At 35.1% G+C, this 21,305-nt stretch overlaps 1 protein-coding gene across 3 annotated transcripts in view; it reads left to right on the top strand.

Annotated features, from left to right (window-relative positions):
* LOC126884913 (zinc finger protein 91-like) overlaps window positions 1-20,453 on the top strand; it is a 79,543-nt gene extending 59,090 nt beyond the window's left edge. For all 3 annotated transcript variants that reach the window (XM_050651247.1, XM_050651248.1, XM_050651249.1), the window contains one exon: window positions 15,271-20,453. In XM_050651247.1, coding sequence (XP_050507204.1) covers window positions 15,271-17,933 — 2,663 coding nt within the window. In that variant the 3' untranslated portion in view covers window positions 17,934-20,453. The remainder of the gene's footprint in view (window positions 1-15,270) is intronic.
* The last annotated feature ends 852 nt before the right edge of the window (window positions 20,454-21,305 follow it).

The raw sequence follows: 21,305 nt of genomic DNA, 5'->3' as shown, positions 1-21,305 counted from the left end.
TTGAGACTCGCATTTGAACCCCTCGCCGGGGCAGATCGTCAAAAGCTTCCTAACGAGAATCATCTCTAATCTATCGACGCTCCCGCTATTCGTAAAAAGGCCGCATTTTACCGGCTTTTTTTGCTATCGTTTTATACCGCTCAGATAATTCAATCTGCTCAGTATTATCGACGATGATTTATTTAGCGTATTAGTGAGTGCCTTACAAATGAACCAAATGGATTATGGAATTCAATCAGAGCTCTGATGTGACACGTCATCAAGGAATAAAACTGTAAGTACTCTACATGTATGTGAACATAACTTATTAGTCGTGATACTGTATGCATTTTGAACCATATACCTCTCGTAGCAAATATTCTTTGTGCCATTTATGCAGATAATACTTTAAATTACATATGAAAAATCGTTATCTACTCTTAACCAGCTTACCTATGGGAATATACTCTATAACCGTACAATAAGTATAGGTTACTATTGTTAAGGATACTTTACGTATTGCCTAAACATTTCTGTTCCATCGAGCCGTATCATATTAATTATTTATTAATTAAATCCTCAAGGTCCTTCGTATTTGCATATTTTGATAATCTCTATTCTGAGAATAACGGTTTTTCATTTATAGTGTCTTTCTGTTGCATTTGGAAATTTCCAAGCCACGCCGCCCCGGCACAAAAATAAAATATTCCTCTCTTTCTGCACTCAAATTCTCAGTATTTAACCCAGCACGTCTCTACAATAGCTGGTAGGTTGTTAAGCCCGGTCTACACGTGCAATTTCAGAAACTACTTGCTTTGTTCAAATAAAGGAGTCGTTTTGTTTGTATGAAAAAATATTTGCATATATTACATTATTTTATTTTCGTAAATATATTTTTCTGTTTATAGTATACAAAAAGTGTACTCATTTCTTGGCTGATAGTACGGGTGTTATAATTTTAACATTGTTTGTTCAACCTTTTGATTTAAATTAAATTTATAATTTTGAATCCGATTAAGCCTGGTTCACAGGTTACAAAAATTATTAAAAATAATTTTGTTTTCTTGCATAAATTGTAAGTTTTTGCTACATTTAGCTTCGCTTAAGCTCATTTTACACTTCTAGAAAACTATAGAAAATAAATAATTGTTTTTTCCTTCAATTTAATTAATTTAAATACTTGTTAAGGGTGTCTCACACTTGCTGAAAAATACCCATTTTGGAAAATTGCATATATTTTGAAATTTTATAGTTTTGCATTTCATATACTAATCTGCGCTCATACAGGGTGATACTATTAAGCCAATCTCACACTATTAAACGTGTAATATATAATATATTGTACATATTCTCTCATTTTCGCATCGATTTATAGGTTTAGACATTTGCAAATAATCTATCTAATCTCACATTCTCGCAACATGGCTGACCGATCAAAATATAACCGACAGAGGCTCACCGCAAAACTTGATATAACCAAGTTGGCTGATTCGGTTCCCACAACTCTTAATTCTCTAAACAAATATAAAATTCGTGAAATAATTTCACAACTCAAACATTCTTACGGACTTTTCCGCGATGCTCAAAATGTGCTGGAGACGATCCCCGAGGAACCTACCCCCTCTACTGATTCCTCTGTGGTTTTTGATAAATATTTGGATACAATTTCTCTATTGGAAGAAAGGTTAGAGGTCATTGAAAGTTCTAATGTGACTGCTACCCCCTCCCTCCAATTTGACCCTAATTCTTCTCTAACCTCACAGTCTATGGCTAGGCAACGAACAGTAAACCTCCCTCGTATTCAGTTAAAACCATTTAGTGGCTTAGTTACTGAATACAATTCATTCATTGAGACCTTTGATACAATAATAGGATCTGATACTACATTAAGTGATCTGGAAAAACTCATTTACCTCAAAAGTTTTCTAACTTCCGAGCCTTTGACGCTTCTCGAGCATATCCCACTCACAGGTGACAATTACAAAATAGCCCGGGATAACCTGACACAAAGGTACGCCAACTCTAAATCGCTTATCAAAACTCTCATCTCTCAAATTCTTGATGCGCCTCCTATTTCTGGAAACGCAAATCACTCACAATTAAGAAATTTTCATACGGTCATGTCAAATAATTTCAAGGCCCTATTGAACTTGAATAGGCCCCCTTCAGATCTCTTGCATTTACTTCTCATACATATCGCTACTCAGAAACTCGACGCACCTACCATTAGGGCTCTTGAGTTCCAATCCGGTGGTAGCCAAGCTACCCCTGATTTTGTCCATTTTCTAGGGGAAATCGAGACACGCGTTGTTCATCTTGAGAATATTCACTCTCAATCAAAACCAAAATCGACTACTACTTCCAGACACTCTTTACACCTAGCCTCAGACACTTCTACCAGTAACCTTTCGCCTCGCTTAGGTCCTAAGAAATGTTCCTATTGCAACGACTCTCACTCGATCTACTCTTGTCCTCAGTTCAAGCAGTTGAATTCTAAAGAACGTTTTAGTTTTGTCAAACAAAATAAATTTTGTATTAATTGTCTTGGGTCTCACATGCTCGATCAGTGTAAATCCAAATTCTCTTGCATAGTTTGTAAATCTCGTCATCACACGTTGCTCCATTTCGACAAAACGGGTCATAGTAACCCTTCCGCGGCTGTTGGCCAACACAACTCAAATAATCATAATAAAACCGCTATCTCAAATAACTCCCATACACAGGGTAATTCACAACAGGGGCCCTCACATGTTAGAGCTCCTGAAACGGAAGTTAATCTTCAAAATTCGACTCCACATTCAATGGCTCTATCTGCAGCCTCGCTTGATAATCATTTGGTGTTATTAAGCACACTCCAGGTCTATCTTGTCGCTCCTAGCGGCAAGAGGGTCTTCGCAAAGGCACTCTTAGACTCGGCCTCACAGGTTTCATTTATTAGTGCTGACCTCGTAAAGGAACTGTCACTCACCACTAGAGATGGAAAATTACGGATCAATGGAATTAACTCCACCTCATCCTCGTCTCAATCTATTGTAGATACAACAATTTTCGCTGTCGCTAACGACGTTCCTTTTGACATCTCGTGCTCTGTACTCCCAAAGATAACAAATCCGCTTCCTCAAATTTCTATTTCGGCGAGCAAACTAAACATACCCTCAGAGATACCATTAGGTGATCCGATGTTCCATGTAACATCCCCAATTGGTATCCTGCTCGGTGCAGACCTGTATAACGATATCATTCAACCTGAAATAATTCGTTTGGGAAAAGGTCTTCCCGTTCTTCAACGCACTCTACTCGGGTACACGATATCAGGGTCAGTTCCAGACTTTGCTCTTAAGTCGAAAAATACTAAAAAGGCTTTGGAATTTTATTCAAACTCTCTCGTTACTTGTTGTTCTCATAACACTCCTTCCGCCGTAAATGAGCCGGTAGTGTCCAACGAGGAACTATCCGATCATTTACAAAAATTCTGGGAGCTGGAAGAAGCCGCTCCTCAGAACACCGATCTCATTAATGATCACCCCGCTGAAATTAATTTTGTAAAACATGTTAATGTTCTCCCCAATGGACGATATGAGTCCACACTCAATCTCAAACTCCCTATCGAAGATATAGACATGGGAAATTCGTTTCTCTCGGCAAAAAGACGTTTTCTCAGTCTCGAGAAACGTTTTCAACTCAACCCTGATTTATTGGAAAAATATCAGGACATTATATCGGAATATCTCAATAACGGACAAATAATTCAAGTGCCGTTAAAAATGCTAAATGACTCAGGTAAACCTAATTACTTTCTCCCTCACTTTCCCGTTTTCAAATCCAACTCTACTACTTCCACTCGTATAGTTTTCGATCCAAACAATAAATCGTCTACGGGAATCTCCCTCAGTGACGTCATAGACAAAGGTTATGTCGTCCAACATGAACTTTTTGACATTCTCGCTAAGTTTCGTCAGTTTAAATTCGCACTAGTAGGCGACATCAAGGCTATGTTCCTACAAATCGCCATTTGTCCCACTGAAACATTTCTGTTAAATTTTCTCTTTAGGGACAATATTCAGCAGCCTTTACGGTGCTATCAATTTCAAAGATTACCCTTCGGGCTCCCAAGTAGCCCATTTATCGCTCAAAGAGTTATCAAGCACATCGCTGACAACAACAAACATACCCACGAACTTGCTACTAGTGTTCTGCAAGAATCTATCTATATGGATGACCTGATCAGCGGTGCTGACAGTCTTCATGAATTAAGTTGTCTTTTCGAACAATTAACTTCTTTGCTAGAAACCCATGGTTTCCTCCTCCACAAGTGGAACTGCAGTTCTTCAGAATTTCTGTCTCAACACAATTTAAATCCCGTCTCTGAAGTCAGTCTTAACTTCACGGGATCTGATAAAGTCTTAGGCATATTCTGGGATTCAGAACGCGACCACTTTTCGTTTAAAACTCCTATCTTCAAATTGGCTAATGTTGTTACTAAACGTACTATTCTCTCCTACATTGCTACTTTGTATGACCCGCTAGGATGGTTATCCCCTGTCCTTGTGAACGCTAAGCTCTTGATACAGGAAATATGGTCCCAGAAATTGGACTGGGATCAACCCATTGACTCACCCATCATTATGAAAAATTGGCAAAACCTCTTATCGACATTCAAAACTATAGAAGAGGTCAAGGTACCTCGATGCTTACTTTTACAAAAGAAAGTTGTTGATGTTCAATTAATTATTTTCACCGACGCATCGGAAAAAATATACAGCACTTGTGTGTATCTCAAAGCGACATACTCAGACTTTTCTGTATCGTCGCGGCTTATCGCTTCTAAAAACAAAATTTCTCCGCTAAAAAATAAACTCACCATCCCCAAATTGGAACTTTGTGGAATAGTGTTGGGAGTCACTCTGGCTCATAGACTTTTTCACATCTTCAAGAAAAATTTGAGTATATCTTCATCTCATCTCTTTGCTGACTCTACAATTGCCTTGTCTTGGATACTTTCTAAAAAACACATTTGGAACATTTTTGTACAAAACAGAATTCAAAAGGTCAATTCCTTGTTGGAAACTTTTCCTTGTGATTTCCATTTCGTCAGAAGTCACGAAAACATCGCTGACCCCGCTTCCAGAGGGATAAATGTCTTTGATAATCCCCAGACCACCGAAGACTGGTTATGCGGACCTAGCTTTATTAGAGACAATCCCATCGATTTTTCTCTTCATCAAATTCCTCATTTTCAGGATGATCTTCCTGAATTAAGGAAGTTAGTTGTCTCAAACATAGCAACAAATCACGAACTCAACGACACCTTTGAAAATCTATTCGCTAAATCTTCTTCTTTTCGTAAAATTCAAAGAATTGTCGCTTATCTTTTTAGATTCATCAGTAATATTAAAAAGAAAATAAATAACTCTCCACGAGATACGGATATATTGACGCCACCCGAAATGGAGATCGCTGATCACGCGATCATCAGGTATATCCAAAGTATCTACTTTAAAAAAGAGATTCTTGAATTGAAAAATGCTAAACTCGTGACCAATAAAGCCATTCGTAAACTCAACCCCTTCCTACAACATAATGATGGGCTGATTCGTGTGGGAGGACGTCTCCGACACGCCCCCATATCGTATAATCAAAAACACCCCATTCTACTTCCTTCTAAATGTCGAGTTGTAGAACTAATCTTGACTCAAGCTCATCATAAGTTATTACATTCAGGCGCGCAAACAGTACTTTCGTATGTCAAAATGAAGTACTGGCCAATTGACGGATTAAGACAGATTAAACGCTTAATTCGTAAGTGTGTAAACTGTTTCCGATTCATGACACCCAATTCTGTTCAACAGATGGCAGATATGCATCCCGATCGTGTACTCCCCACTAGACCCTTCCAAGTCGTCTCAGTGGACTATGGGGGGTTCTTCTTAATTAAGTCCTCACATTTGAGGAAGGCACCGCTTTACAAAGCATACGTAGCCTATTTCATTTGCATGAGCACTAAATGTGTTCATATCGAACTCGTCACAGGATTAAGCGCAGAAGCCTATATTCTTACTCTGAAAAGGTTTATTGCCAGAAGATCCACGCCCAGTATTATTTGGAGCGACAATGCCACAAATTTCCATGGGGCAAAAAATGAAATGCGCGAATTCTATGATTTTTTCTTAAATCAAAATAATTCGGAACAGATTAAGGAATTCTGTACTCAAAACTCCATAACTTTCAAGATGGGTGTTCCCCGCAACCCCCATCAATTCGGCCTCCATGAGGTAGGAATAAAGAGTGTGAAGTATCACCTCTATCGAATTATAGGAAATTCCCACTTCACCTTTGAAGTGTTTAACACAGTATTATGCCAAATCGAGGCTATTCTAAATTCGAGACCCATCACTAGGATGTCGTCTGACGCCAATGACTTCGCTTTCCTATCTCCAGCTCACTTCTTAGTTCAAAGAAGTTTAACCGCGCCCCCTGAACCAAGTGTTTCAGAGATACCTGAAAATAGGTTGAATCTTTTTCAGCGTATTAGTAAAATTCAACAGCAATTTTGGAAATTGTGGAAAAAAGACTATCTTTGCCTCCTGCAGCAAAGAAATAAATGGACCGACCCTACTGACCCTGTCAAGATCGGGGATTTGGTTCTGTTGAAGGAGGATGGTACTCCTCCACTCTTATGGCCAACTGCCAGGGTAATAGATGTATTGCCTGGTAAGGATGGTCTAGTTCGTACTGTCAAGATTCACACTACTCACGGTGATTTTCTTCGTGGTATTACGAAAATCGCTGTGATTCCCCTGGAAGATTAAAATCTATCCCTAGGGGGAAAACTTATCGTTTTCCTCCATTTTATCGTTGTTACCCCTTGTGTATATAAACTCTAATTTCTTCAAACATTTCTTATCGTTGTGCACATCTTTGCCAATCCCCTCTCTTCGAGGTGATATAGGCCATCTCTCTCGCCTGTCGCCCCCGGCAATATGTACAATAAATATATTGTACACGGCTCACTAAAATAATTAGTTACGCCCCTGTACTACTGATTACTTAAAATTCAAGTAGTATTTATGTAACCTTTCTGGAAACTCCAGGTTATTGTTGAGACTCGCATTTGAACCCCTCGCCGGGGCAGATCGTCAAAAGCTTCCTAACGAGAATCATCTCTAATCTATCGACGCTCCCGCTATTCGTAAAAAGGCCGCATTTTACCGGCTTTTTTTGCTATCGTTTTATACCGCTCAGATAATTCAATCTGCTCAGTATTATCGACGATGATTTATTTAGCGTATTAGTGAGTGCCTTACAAATGAACCAAATGGATTATGGAATTCAATCAGAGCTCTGATGTGACACGTCATCAAGGAATAAAACTGTAAGTACTCTACATGTATGTGAACATAACTTATTAGTCGTGATACTGTATGCATTTTGAACCATATACCTCTCGTAGCAAATATTCTTTGTGCCATTTATGCAGATAATACTTTAAATTACATATGAAAAATCGTTATCTACTCTTAACCAGCTTACCTATGGGAATATACTCTATAACCGTACAATAAGTATAGGTTACTATTGTTAAGGATACTTTACGTATTGCCTAAACACAGGCTATTCCTAAAATTTGATTAAAATCCATGCAGTAGGATAGAATTCGGGGGTAATAACCTGTTCTTGCTTTCATTGACTGCCCTACCAGTACAGATTGACCTTTTGTAAATTCACAAAAGGTCAATCTTCAACAGTTAGTCAACTATGTACCTCCAATTTACCATAAGTAGCAAATGATGATTTGGACCACCATTACGACACTGATGTCGATGAATCGGAAGTCACATTATGTATTAGTGTTATGGTGAAGAATAAATTTGTTCAAAAACGTTATGTTCTTTTTACATATTTTACCTTTGTGTTGAATTTCTTAAAACTAAAAGGATACAAGTGCTACTTAGCAACCTAAAAATAGCTCCAAAATGAGTAAAGTCAATAAAATTATGATTTTTTATATTATGACTTTTATATTATGATTTTGATTATGACTAGTAATAATAATAATGCCTACAGTTACTAAATCGCAGAAGAACAACTAGCATTAAAAAATCATGACAATTTCAGTGAAGGCTCAACTTTGAACGGCATTTACTTTTTGTCACTTATACCCCTTTACTTCTATAGTACGTCCCACCTTGACTTTACAGTATAGGGAACATAGGCAATGCAGTCCTTATGAGAGTTTTTAACGCGGTGATTACGATTTTATCAAAAAGAATTTGTAATCGAACATTAGAGAGATTAAAAATTAAAACTGTTTTAGAAAGACAATCTACAATTTTAGGATTCGTATGCGTTTAAGTTTATTTGATATACTATAGTGATTACGCACATGAATCCTAAAATTGTAGATTGCCTTTCTAAAACAGTTTTAATTTAATCTCTCTAATGTTCGAATACATACAAATTCTTTTTGATAAAATCGGCATCACCATGATAAAAACTCTCATAAGGACTGCATTGCCTCAATGTAGGGTTCTCAATTGTAGGCTGTGCTTAATAGTGATGTTGATTATAGTTACTTTCGAGTAATCGTTACAAATCGTTACCTACTTTTGTATAAAGTAATCATTGAAAGTATTCGTTACTTCGATTACTTTGATTACTTTTGTTACTTTTGTAGCGCCTGTGTGCAAAACATTTAATGGCGCCCAAAAAATAGGTATAACCGGGGGGGATTGGAGGTTATAACCACCCCATTTGGATGTACTTTGAGCTCTACACCATTACTATTCCATACCCCCCAGAGACCATCAAGTCAGTAGTTGTAACTCCCCCTCCCCCTTAGCATCATCCTGGTTACACCTTTGCCCAAAAAATACACAATATTTTAAAAAATCGTCCCGTTAAATAAAACAATGAGACTAAAAATGAACAATTATTTATTATAACCAAACAAAAACAATTAAAAATTCTCACACATGCAACAGGAGAATAAAGTTAAAATAAAAAAAATAAATCTTTGGAGTAACAACATAAAAATCTAAAGATATGGTACAGTTGATCACAAACCCTTTTTTCAGTTCGTCATTAATTTTTACGTCATATAAGATTTTAAGAATGTCGCGAATCACTGCATGACATTTTAGTTAAATCTGACAGTTGTCAGAATATTAATATTTAAAATATACCAATGACATAAAATATTTATATTTACGTCGTTCACAAATTTCTAACCTAGAATTACAATTGTCATTTTATCCGTTAAGATTGTAAAAATACTGTCACGATAGATTACTTTTGTGTCAAATTATCATTATTCACATCACGGATTGGTTATTTATTTAGACTATTGTAATTCCCAACTAATTAAACACATTAAGTAAACACAGTAAGTCGCTTTAATAGGACTTTTCATTCACAGTCATTTGTTTCGAGCTTCTGTCATAAGTCGTATAATCCGTGTATATTAATATTATACACAGATTATACAACATATGACAGAAGCTCGAAACAAATGACAATCGATGAAAAGCCCTATATGCAAATATCCTTCAACGAATACATAATTTTCGAAATCCTATATACAGGGTGTTTGGTAAAGAATGGGCCATAGCTTAACCTCAGGTTCCTGAGGTTAAAATAGGCCGATTTAAGCTAACTTACCTTAGTACAAAGTTTACAATAACCGAGATACAGGGTGTCAAAGTTAAACTTTTTTTTATGTATTATTGAATATTTCCTGACAGGCATGAGATATCAAGACGAAATTTGGTATGTGGGAGTTTTTTGGGACGAGAAAACTAAATTCCCTACCAAAAATTACTCAGAGGGCGCCACATACGCCTTTCAGCACTCATTTAATACGTTCAATTTTTTTTATTCGTCACTCCGTATAATTTTGACATTAAAATTTTTATTCCTCTATTAGTTTTACTTAAAAAAGGCATACCTCTTTCATCTCCCTAAACTCAACCGTTTTCGAGATAAACGCATTTTAAATCTGCAGTACAACATAATTTTTAGCATAATATCATTGTAGTTACACAAGAAAAATAACTTAAAACCATAAAATTATCTAAAAATGTATCGCAAATTTCTTCAAATGGAATTTGCGATGCAATGACATAAATTTGAGATTAGATTGAATGAAGAGTTTCACTTAAAACAACTAACCACTAACCGGATTAGTACATTCAAGATATAAAGGACTTTTACGAAACGGGAGTCTTACAACTTGTAACAGGAAAAAATAAATCAACACTAATATTCCTTGTGAATTTCGAATAGTAATAAAGCACGTCCAAATTCTCGGTATCTTAGGGTTCCAATAATAAAAAATGAACTTTGGTTTATCATAGAAAGAACAGTTCAAATAAAAACCTTTTGACTTTTTATGATTTTCTTTTAAAAAGCCGCATATCTAGGCCCTGGTCAATAAACAACACATGGTGTCAGTCTGTCACTTCCCTCAAAAACATAATACAAAAGTATATTTCTGAAAGGTTACGCTCGGTAAAGGTTTTTTCCATTGTTAATCATTTTCATATACTGTAACTACGGCCTACCCACTGACGAATACTTTACATAAAAAAGAAAAGTTTTAAAAATAATTGAGTAATACTATCATAGGATTATTGATTTTGTCTATAATTTAAATTTTTTTCTAATACAGGCAACAAAAGTTATGTTTGCGTTTAAATTTTAAATAAATTACATATGCGTAAGTTTTTCGAAGTATCCTACTATACTATAGCGGGTTTATTGAGTTTTATTTGTCTGTCTGTGGTTTAAATATATCTAATATCAGCTAATTAATTTGTATGTGTATTGAAATTTACCAAAACATTTTTTTTGATCTTTGTTGGTGGGAATTTTCCCTATTCCTCCCTAGATCCGTACACCATGCTTTTGTTACACCCTGTATCATGTCTACTTTTGTAATTTAATTAACTTACCTTATTTTATATGATGTACTTACTATATACGTATCGCGAGTATATAAATACATACCACTATAGTTTTCATTTGCACTATTATTGTCACAGGATTATTGGCAGGGTCGGCGATAACAGGATAATGCACTGCAGGTGGGCGCCCCTCTTTAGGGGGCGCCAAAATGAGCTTTTTTTGCTGGCGTGGTACAAAATACTAATTTAAAAAACCGAAGGCCGCCAATCTTTGCTAGTTTTGCGGTAGTGCGCCTTATACCGTAGCGCCGGTACCGGCTGATTATTTTATTTGAGATTTACTTATGCATGCAGGGATCCGAAAACTGACAAGTTAAAACAAAAAATAATACAGTAATGCTGTCCCGACTTAGCGAAGCCAGAATAACAATTTTCAAATCTTGTCGATTCGTTATTTGTGGCACGTTCGGTAAATGGGTAAATTTGGCTCGTGTAAAAGCTTTGTAACTACTCTAGTGGCGCCCCTTAATTGCTGGCGCCTGTGTGCTCCGCACACATTGCACACGTGGACGGCGCGGCCCTGTATTTGAGTACCGGTAATCATATCGAAAATCGTATTTCTCGGTAGATAGGTATTTTGTATAGGTATTAGGATATAACAAGTAATAATTTTTACAGTATTCGTTACTTTGATTACTATGATTACTTTTGTATTTGAGTACCGGTAATCATATCGAGAAACGTATTTCTCAGTAGGTATTATAGTCTTATTTTGTATAGGTATTCCGATATAACAAGTAATCATTTACAGTATTCGTTACTTTGATTACTATGATTACTTTTGTACATATTTGAGTACCGGTAATCATATCGAGAATCGTATTTCTCAGTAGGTAGGTATTTTGTATATAGGTATGTATTCCGATATAACAATGACTTTCACTGATCTGTTTAATCAATAAAAATGATTTGATATGTAAAATAGGAGATGATTGAATGTTCGAATATTTGAAATTTATGGAAATAAAAGGCAGATATCACCTAGTTGCTCGATATTTGCCATTTATTTACATAAATTTGATATGTAATTTAGGATTTTAAAAATTACAAATAACAAGGGGCGCCTGATATAATTTTGACCAGATAAATTAGTTATCTAATAATTAAAAAATGACTTTGTTTAAAAATTCTAATTAGCTTCTTTCGGCCCGTGTAGGTATCTATTAGGATTTTAGATTTTTGAATCATTCGAACCAAAAAACGTATTTTGTAATTTTTCTCTTAAGTTAATCATTTTCGAGTTATAATCAAATTAAAACCAAAAAAAAAAAGAAAAATGACAATTTTTAAGGCTAAAAAACATAGTTAAAAAATAACATTTTTGAAATTACGAAATACCTAACCCCCTTCTTTCTATCCAGAGAGAAAGTTAAACCCTTATTATCCTTTTGTCCATTGAATTTCGATGGTCAAAAAGCACACATATGGTTCCCATATTATGGGAACCTCATTCCTTGCAACTTATCTCTAAATTCGAATAATACACAATTGACAAGACAAGACAAGATAAATTAATTTATCACACTCACACTACACTATTCAAAAAGTACTTCACTTCCTTCGTAAAAAGATAAGGGCACAACTAGACCTGTCGCTCAGTTGTAAGTCCATATGTTGTAAAAGAAGTTTATAGTGGCTTTTGAGTTTTCAAAAACCCATGCCTTTTGTTAATGCGTAAGAATTGCCATTAAAAGTAGACATAAATATAAGGCCGCTATTAGGCAACTGGTGACGCCACCAAGTTGCTCCACCAGTGACTCATGACGTCACGGGGCATTTAAGTAAATGAGACCTATTAGACTACGGCAACTGGTTGCGCCACCAGAAATTGTTGTCGATCTGGTGGCCGAACCTGTCCACCAGCCGGGTAACCGGGTCTGGTGGCGCCACCAAGCCGGGGTATTATGTTATATGGACCCTATTAGACTGAGCAACTGGTGTCGGCCACCACCAGTTCATTTGTATTGTAATCGAGTGCTTCGTATTTCTTTTCTATTAATTTCTATATTTTCTATTAACAAGCGCATATTTTTCTAAAACCTTTTTTGTTGATTTATAAATATGCTATATTAAAAAGTTCTTCTAGCAGATTTAGCCGTTAATTGTTTATTCATTGTTTAAACAATAAAAACTCTTTTTATATTTTAGAAATATCTGTGAATTCATCACTTTACCTTGATCAAAAATGTTTCTTATTTGTTTTTGATTATTCTGAATCCGAATGTGACGTTAATTAGAAAATTTAAAAAAATTGAGCTTTTATATATATGTACAGTATGCCTGCCTAACTTGGAACCATATGGGAAACTTTTTTCTTATCAATTTTACGAAAAAAAAAAATATAAAATGCTCTGCATAGTCTATGTTATAAGAGGTATGTCAAAAAAATTGTATGTAAAGTACCTTTAGATTTCACAACATCGAAAATTGTTATTATGAAAAGTTGTTAAAAATTAAAAAACTATGTTTTGGGACGCATTAATTTTACTACATCATTCTAATTGAAAAAAAATGCAATGTTTTTTAAATCACGGACACCCAACATCATTTTATTACAAATATCTATAAGTATTTTATTATTAATTTTACGAAAAAAGTTATTTTTTACAAAAAGCTTTATATGGTCTAAAATCTAAGATGCAATCATAATAAATATAAACTTTTATCAATTCTATACGAGGTATGTTAAAAAATATGAATTTCGTCCAAGAGTAAAGTACCTTTACAGTTCACAATATTTTAATTAGAAGAATGTAATTGCATATTCAAACATAGCTTTTAATTCCGAACAACTTTTTATAAAACATTTTTCGATATTGTTTAATATAAGGATACTTTACTCTTGAGCGAAATTCATCTTTTTTGACATACCTCGTATAAAATTCACAAAATTTGAATCTGATGGTTGCATCTTATATTTTATACTATTAAGAGCATTTTATGAAGAATAACTTTTTTTCGTAAAATTGATAACAAACAAGTTTCCAATTGCATTTGATTATTTTTCCAATTCCAATTCATTTTATTATTTTTGTTGGTGGCTATTCTCGGCCACCAGTTGCCCGTGCTCACAATTTGGTGGGCCCACTAGTTGCGCCACCAGTTACCTAGACTAATAGAACCCTAAGGCCATTATTAGACTAGGTAACTGGTGGCGCAACTAGTGGGGCAACTGGTGGCGCAACTAGTGGCTCCACCAAATTAAAGCACACAAAATATTATGGGCAACTGGTGGCCGATATGAGCAACTGGTGGCGCAACCAGTTACCGTAGTCTAATAGGTCTCATTTACTTAAATGCCCCGTGACGTAATGAGTCACTGGTGGAGCAACTTGGTGGCGTCACCAGTTGCCTAATATAATACTGGCCTAACTCAACACAAGAACGTGTCAAGGAAATGAACGAAAGCGGTTCGTGGAACTTAATGGATCGCAATTTCGCGGAACCAAACTATTTTAACACGTTATCTGCCGATCTATTCTGGCTAGACTTTGATTCATAGACGTTTATTTATTAATTTTTGGAGAAGTTAGAATAAGGTAAATATTTTTAAATTAAACGTACATAGAGGTATAGAAGAAGGGTTGGTGGTGAATATAGACAAGGCGAAAACGGCGGGTTCGTTGGAAAAATATTCCCATGAATTTTTTTTGCATAATCACATTCGTGAGACACCCCAGAATAAGGTACAAGAAGTCGCCCACGCGAAAAGTGGTCCAATTTTTTTTAACAATTCTTTTTTAATCAAATTGCAAAAATCAATATTATCGGCCGGACATTTTTTTTAGATTTTTCAGGCCATTCCGGACAAAAAAGGTTTCTTGTAATTTTTCTCTAAAGTTGATCGTGTTCGAGTTATAAGCAATTTAAAATTTGAAAAACGCGAAAATGGCTATTTTTAAGACTCGACTAATTCTCGACTTTGCTTTATGGAATGGAAGCTTGGACCTTGAATGCTGCATACAATAGTCGTTACTTCCTCTGATACGATTGGTCCGAAGTAATCAGAGTAATCAAAGTAGATACAATAGTCGTTACTCGCTCTGATACGATTGGTACGAAGTAATCAGAGTAATCAAAGTAATCAGAGTAATTAAAGTAATCAGAGTAATCAAAGTAATCAACGACTGGTACGAAGTAACGAAGTAATCAGAATAATCAAAGTAACGATTTGTCTCTCTGAATAGTAATCGTTACTTTGGGTATTCGCAAGTAACGAGTACTTTGTAACGAATAGTTACTTTTTTAACATCACTAGTGCTTAATTTGATTATTGCATTCATTTTACGTTTTACTCAAATGATGACATTATACTTGGTTTGTATTTTAGGATATCTCCAAGATGAAATCAAAATCGAAATTACGGAGAAGCTCACTGAAGATTCATCTTACGAAGGAAATGATATGAGTCAAGACACTGAAGGAACAACATTAAATAAAAATATGGAAGTTTTGACGGGAAAAAGACGTTATAAATGTGAAATTTGTTTTAAGCCATTTCGTCAAGCAAGTAATTTGAAATCTCATTTGAGAGTGCACACTGGGGAAAAACCTTACAAGTGTGAGATTTGTTTTAAGCAATTTAGTGAAGCATATACTTTGAAAAGACATTTGAAAGTGCACACTGGGGAAAAACCTCACAAGTGTGAGATTTGTTTTAAGCAATTTAGTCGATCGGGGAGGTTAAAAAATCATTTGAGAGTGCACACTGGAGAAAAACCTTACAAGTGTGAGATTTGTTTTAAGCAATTTAGTGAAGCATATAATTTGAAAAGACATTTGAAAGTGCACACTGGGGAAAAACCTCACAAGTGTGAGATTTGTTTTAAGCAATTTAGCATGTCAAGTAGTTTAAAAGTACATTTGAGAGTGCACACTGGGGAAAAACTTCACAAGTGTGATATTTGTTTTAAGCAGTTTGTTACAGCAGGTGATTTGACAAAACATATTAAAGTGCATACTGGGGAAAAACCTCACAAGTGTGAAATATGTGATAAGCAGTTTAGAGAAGCACATATTTTAAGAAAACATTTGAGAGTGCATACTGGAGAAAAACCTCACAAGTGTGAGATTTGTTTTAAGCCATTTAGTGATGCATATAATTTGAAATCACATTTGAAAGTGCACACTGGGGAAAAACCTTACAAGTGTGAGATTTGTTTTAAGCAATTTAGCATGTCAAATAGTTTAAAAGTACATTTGAGAGTGCACACTGGGGAAAAACCTTACAAGTGTGAAATTTGTTTAGATCGGTTTGCTCATAAATTTCAATTAACTTTTCACATGACAGTTCACACTGAAGGACCTCATAAGTGTGAAATATGTTTTAAGCAATTTGGTAGAGCAGATATTTTAGAAAGACATTTGATAGGGCACACTGGGGAAAAACCTTACAAGTGTGAGATTTGTTTTAAGCAATTTAGTCATAAAAATTCCTTGAAAACACATTCGCAAGAGCATACTGGGGAAAAAGCTCACAAGTGTGAAATATGTTTTACGCAGTTTAGACGCAAAGGTAGTTTAAAAAAACATTTGAGAGTGCACACTGGTGAAAAACCTTACCAGTGTGAGATTTGTTTAAATCGGTTTGCTCGAAAAGAATATTTAACTTGTCACATGACAGTTCACACCGGAAAAAAACCTTACAAGTGTGAGATTTGTTTTAAACAGTTTAGTGATACAAGTAATTTGAAAAAGCATTCGAGAGTGCACACCGGGGAAAAACCTTACAAGTGTGAGATTTGTTTTAAGCAATTTAGCATGTCAAGTAGTTTAAAAGTACATTTGAGAGTGCACACTGGGGAAAAACTTCACAAGTGTGATATTTGTTTTAAGCAGTTTGTTACAGCAGGTGATTTGACAAAACATATTAAAGTGCATACTGGGGAAAAACCTCACAAGTGTGAAATATGTGATAAGCAGTTTAGAGAAGCACATATTTTAAGAAAACATTTGAGAGTGCATACTGGAGAAAAACCTCACAAGTGTGAGATTTGTTTTAAGCCATTTAGTGATGCATATAATTTGAAATCACATTTGAAAGTGCACACTGGGGAAAAACCTTACAAGTGTGAGATTTGTTTTAAGCAATTTAGCATGTCAAATAGTTTAAAAGTACATTTGAGAGTGCACACTGGGGAAAAACCTTACAAGTGTGAAATTTGTTTAGATCGGTTTGCTCATAAATTTCAATTAACTTTTCACATGACAGTTCACACTGAAGGACCTCATAAGTGTGAAATATGTTTTAAGCAATTTGGTAGAGCAGATATTTTAGAAAGACATTTGATAGGGCACACTGGGGAAAAACCTTACAAGTGTGAGATTTGTTTTAAGCAATTTAGTCATAAAAATTCCTTGAAAACACATTCGCAAGAGCATACTGGGGAAAAAGCTCACAAGTGTGAAATATGTTTTACGCAGTTTAGACGCAAAGGTAGTTTAAAAAAACATTTGAGAGTGCACACTGGTGAAAAACCTTACCAGTGTGAGATTTGTTTAAATCGGTTTGCTCGAAAAGAATATTTAACTTGTCACATGACAGTTCACACCGGAAAAAAACCTTACAAGTGTGAGATTTGTTTTAAACAGTTTAGTGATACAAGTAATTTGAAAAAGCATTCGAGAGTGCACACCGGGGAAAAACCTTACAAGTGTGAGATTTGTTTTAAGCAATTTAGCATGTCAAGTAGTTTGAAAGTACATTTGAGAGTGCACACTGGGGAAAAACCTCACAAGTGTGAGATTTGTTTTAAGCAGTTTATTACAGCAGGTAATTTGCAAACACATTTAAGACTGCACACTGGAGAAGTACCTCATAAGTGTGAAATTTGTTTTAAGCTATTTAGTGAAGCATATAATTTGAAAACACATTTGAAAGTGCACACTGGGGAAAAACCTTACAAGTGTGAGATTTGTTTTAAGCAATTTAATCAAGCAGGTAATTTGAAAACACATTTAAGACTGCACATTGGGGAAAAACCTCACAAGTGAGATTTGTTTTAAGCAGTTTAGTCAAGCAGGTAATTTGAAAACACATTTGAGAGTGCACACTGGAGAAGAACCTCATAAGTGTGAAATTTGTTTTAAGCAATTTGGTAGAGCAGATAGTTTGGAAAGACATTTGATAGTGCACACTGGGGAAAAACCTCACAAGTGTGAAATTTGTGATAAGCAATTTAGCGAAGTAAGTACTTTAAAACAACATTTAAGAGTGCACACTGGAGAAAAAACTCACAAGTGTAAAATTTGTTTTAAGCAATTTAGTATAGCAAATAATTTGAAAATACATTTGAGAGTGCATACTAGGGAAAAACCTTACAAGTGTGAGATTTGTTTTAAGCAGTTTATTACATCAGGTAATTTAAAAACACATATAAGACGCCACACTGGGGAAAAACCGCACAAGTGTAAAATTTGTTTTAAGCAGTTTTCTCAGAAAATTAATTTGAAAACACATTTGAGATTACACACATGAAAAATTTCTTTAACTCATTTGATGCAGTCTGTGATTTGAAACAAAATAAAAAAAAGTCAAAAATTGGACTGTAAAGGAAACAGATTTTAACCCTTTCGCTGCGTAAGGCGCACATGCGCGCTGATTTCCGTATGCATTTAAAGATGATAGTTTCAGGAGATCAAGAAAACTTTGTACGCATTTTCTTAAATGTAACTTCTCCTCATAGATGAAACTCATAAAATTTTGTGTAATATGTTTCTTTAAAATATTTTTATTTATACAATAAATAATTTTCTCGTTTCGCCGCTTCGCAAGAACGTAGGCTTAAGTCAAAAAAGACGATTTTAGAGGAGAAGCATTTTAAAATTTTATAGATATGATCATGGGCATAACTCGGAATAAGTTGTTACTTACTTATACAATTTTGTTAGAAATACATCTAAATACAAACTGTGATAACTAGATAAATTTATAAGGTGTTAAAATGGTTAAATATTATCATTTTGTTACCCCTATTAGAGTTGAGCCTTTTTTCCTGAGAAACATTTACTTCAACTTTGTTAAAACGCTGACCTAACTACAAAAGGGTCCTTATTTTAGAGAGAATTTTCACAAAAACTAATCGCAAGTATAACAATCATTCTTGACGAGAAATAAACACAAATTGCTCGATATTCTTCGGCGTAACTAACTTGGGTCTGTATTCATACGAAAATGTTAAGTATTTAACTACTTTTGCGCCAAACAAATATAGACACTTGGTGCCATCATTAACATCATAGGTCTTTATTCATGCGATAGATATTTTTATTTTTAGTAGATCTGCATTAATAAGTCAATTTCGTCAAATTTTGACTTAAGCCTACGTTCTTGCGAAGCGGCGATTTGTTATCAATGCATTATAATGGTGTAAATAAATAATTATTTATTGGTGTAAGGTTTATGTCTGTTTACTATTAATAATATTGGCTATGAGCAGATGTTAGTTGTGTAGTAATTTCTAGTAACGTCTAGCAACCTAACTTCCTAAAAAAATTACCAACATCACTAATTGTGTCTCAGATTGTCTAAAATTGTAACATTTGGGCGGCTGAAAGGCAAAGTGGTCTAAGTCACTTTTTTTGTCATTTTGAGTTATGGTCATATTTGGATTGCCAGCAGCTGATTTCATTTTATGGCAAAGAGACCCAAGTCGTAGTTCGCCTAAAAATCCGCTAGAGCGCAGAAGCTTACTGTGCCTGACTGATGTCAGCTGTATATTCGGCCGGCAGAGTGGTCTAAGTCAGACTTAGACCAGTTTGCCTGAAATCGATTTGTTCATTCACTTGTCATACCAGCTGAGGCTTGAAACATCGATGTAATTGATTTGAAATACATGGTAAGTGGCCATTCATTTTTACCAAATGACACGGACTTTGCTTCAATCGAGTCCTATGCGCAGAAAAAGCTACAGGTAATTTATTCCCCAAATGAGTGGAATGAGGCCATCCTGAAATGCCGAAGTAAGAATCCGTTTCACTTAACAAAAATGGACAGAGAGGACTTCTATTCCACCACGGAGTTAGTTGATGCTGTAACTAAACGGTCAGTGAACGTTGATAAAGGAAACTTCAACTGGCTGAAAACCCAGTGGATCAGATTTATCAGAGAAGATCCTTTTGTCCTTTTCTACAAGGAAACTCTACAGAAAGATGTACAGTTTGAATCAGTCTCTCTCGCTTGGTCGAAACAAAAGACAAAGAAAAATCGAAACAATGACCAAATACCTGTTGGGTTGATTGAACAAAGTCACTTGTACAATGCTCCCCGTCCTGTGACTAAAGAGAAGAAAAGGGATATGTTAGACCTTTTGGACTATATTCCACCCGTTCTTCATGAGTTCTACCGTAACTTGATCACAGGTGATGATGTTGAGGACATTGGACTTCTGGAAGAGGTGGCTGAACCAGAGCAAGACGAAAACATTGATTAAAAAAAACATTTATCTGATGTAGGCCTATCATGTCTTTTTATACAAGTTGAACTGTAATAAAGTAAGCTACTTTTTATTATTACCAGTTTTTTTATTTTTCATTTTCCCAGATAGCTAAAAGTATCAACTAATGTAAGCCAAAGTGATCTAAGTCACGTTTTACGGTAAAGTGGTCTAAGTCCTGACTTAGACCACTTTTACCCATCTAATTAATTAAAATTGGTATTAAAACTTACTTAAGGTAAAGTGGTCTAAGTCAGTTTTTTGGCTATAGCGTTAAGGAAAAACACGCTAAAAAAACGTTATATGCTTTAAAAAATAAAAGATTATTGTACAAAAGTAACTAAAAAATAATTGTTTAACTAAAGTCAGTCATTACAAAATTATTGCAAAAAATCAAAAACATCAATTATCTCAGAAACAGGTTTGTATGACTTAGACCACTTTGCATTTCAGCCGCCCATTTTATAACAGGAAATTTAACAATTACTGTACTACGTCGGTATAAAATCAGCAGGTAAAAGGTATCAGAAAATGTATGTAACCCATTATCCCTCTTTTGGGAATAGGGTAGTCGAAAAATTTTTCCATTTCTGATTGTTTATGTCATGTCATATTGACATCTGCTTAGGTATTTCTAATCCAAGTTTCCTTTGGCCGTCCTTGTTTTCTTCTTGTGGGTTCCAATGTAAGACTTTCTTTAAAATTTCGTTTTCGCTTTTTCTTAAAGTATGTCCCACAATTTTGTTTTCAAATTTCCTCCTTTTCTACTCGGGCGCATAGCTCTCGGTTGCATATAACTTCGGGCCACCATATCTTAAGTATTCTTCTTAGACATCTATTTATGAAAACCTTGAGTTTATTTTATATTGTTTTAGTAATTGTCCTCGATTCTGCGCCATAGAGTAAGACTGGTTTATCCATTGATTTAAAC

The sequence above is a fragment of the Diabrotica virgifera genome, chromosome 5 (assembly GCF_917563875.1).
Source record: "Diabrotica virgifera virgifera chromosome 5, PGI_DIABVI_V3a".
Taxonomy (NCBI): Eukaryota; Metazoa; Arthropoda; class Insecta; order Coleoptera; family Chrysomelidae; genus Diabrotica; species Diabrotica virgifera.
This window is presented reverse-complemented; position numbering and strand designations above follow the sequence as displayed.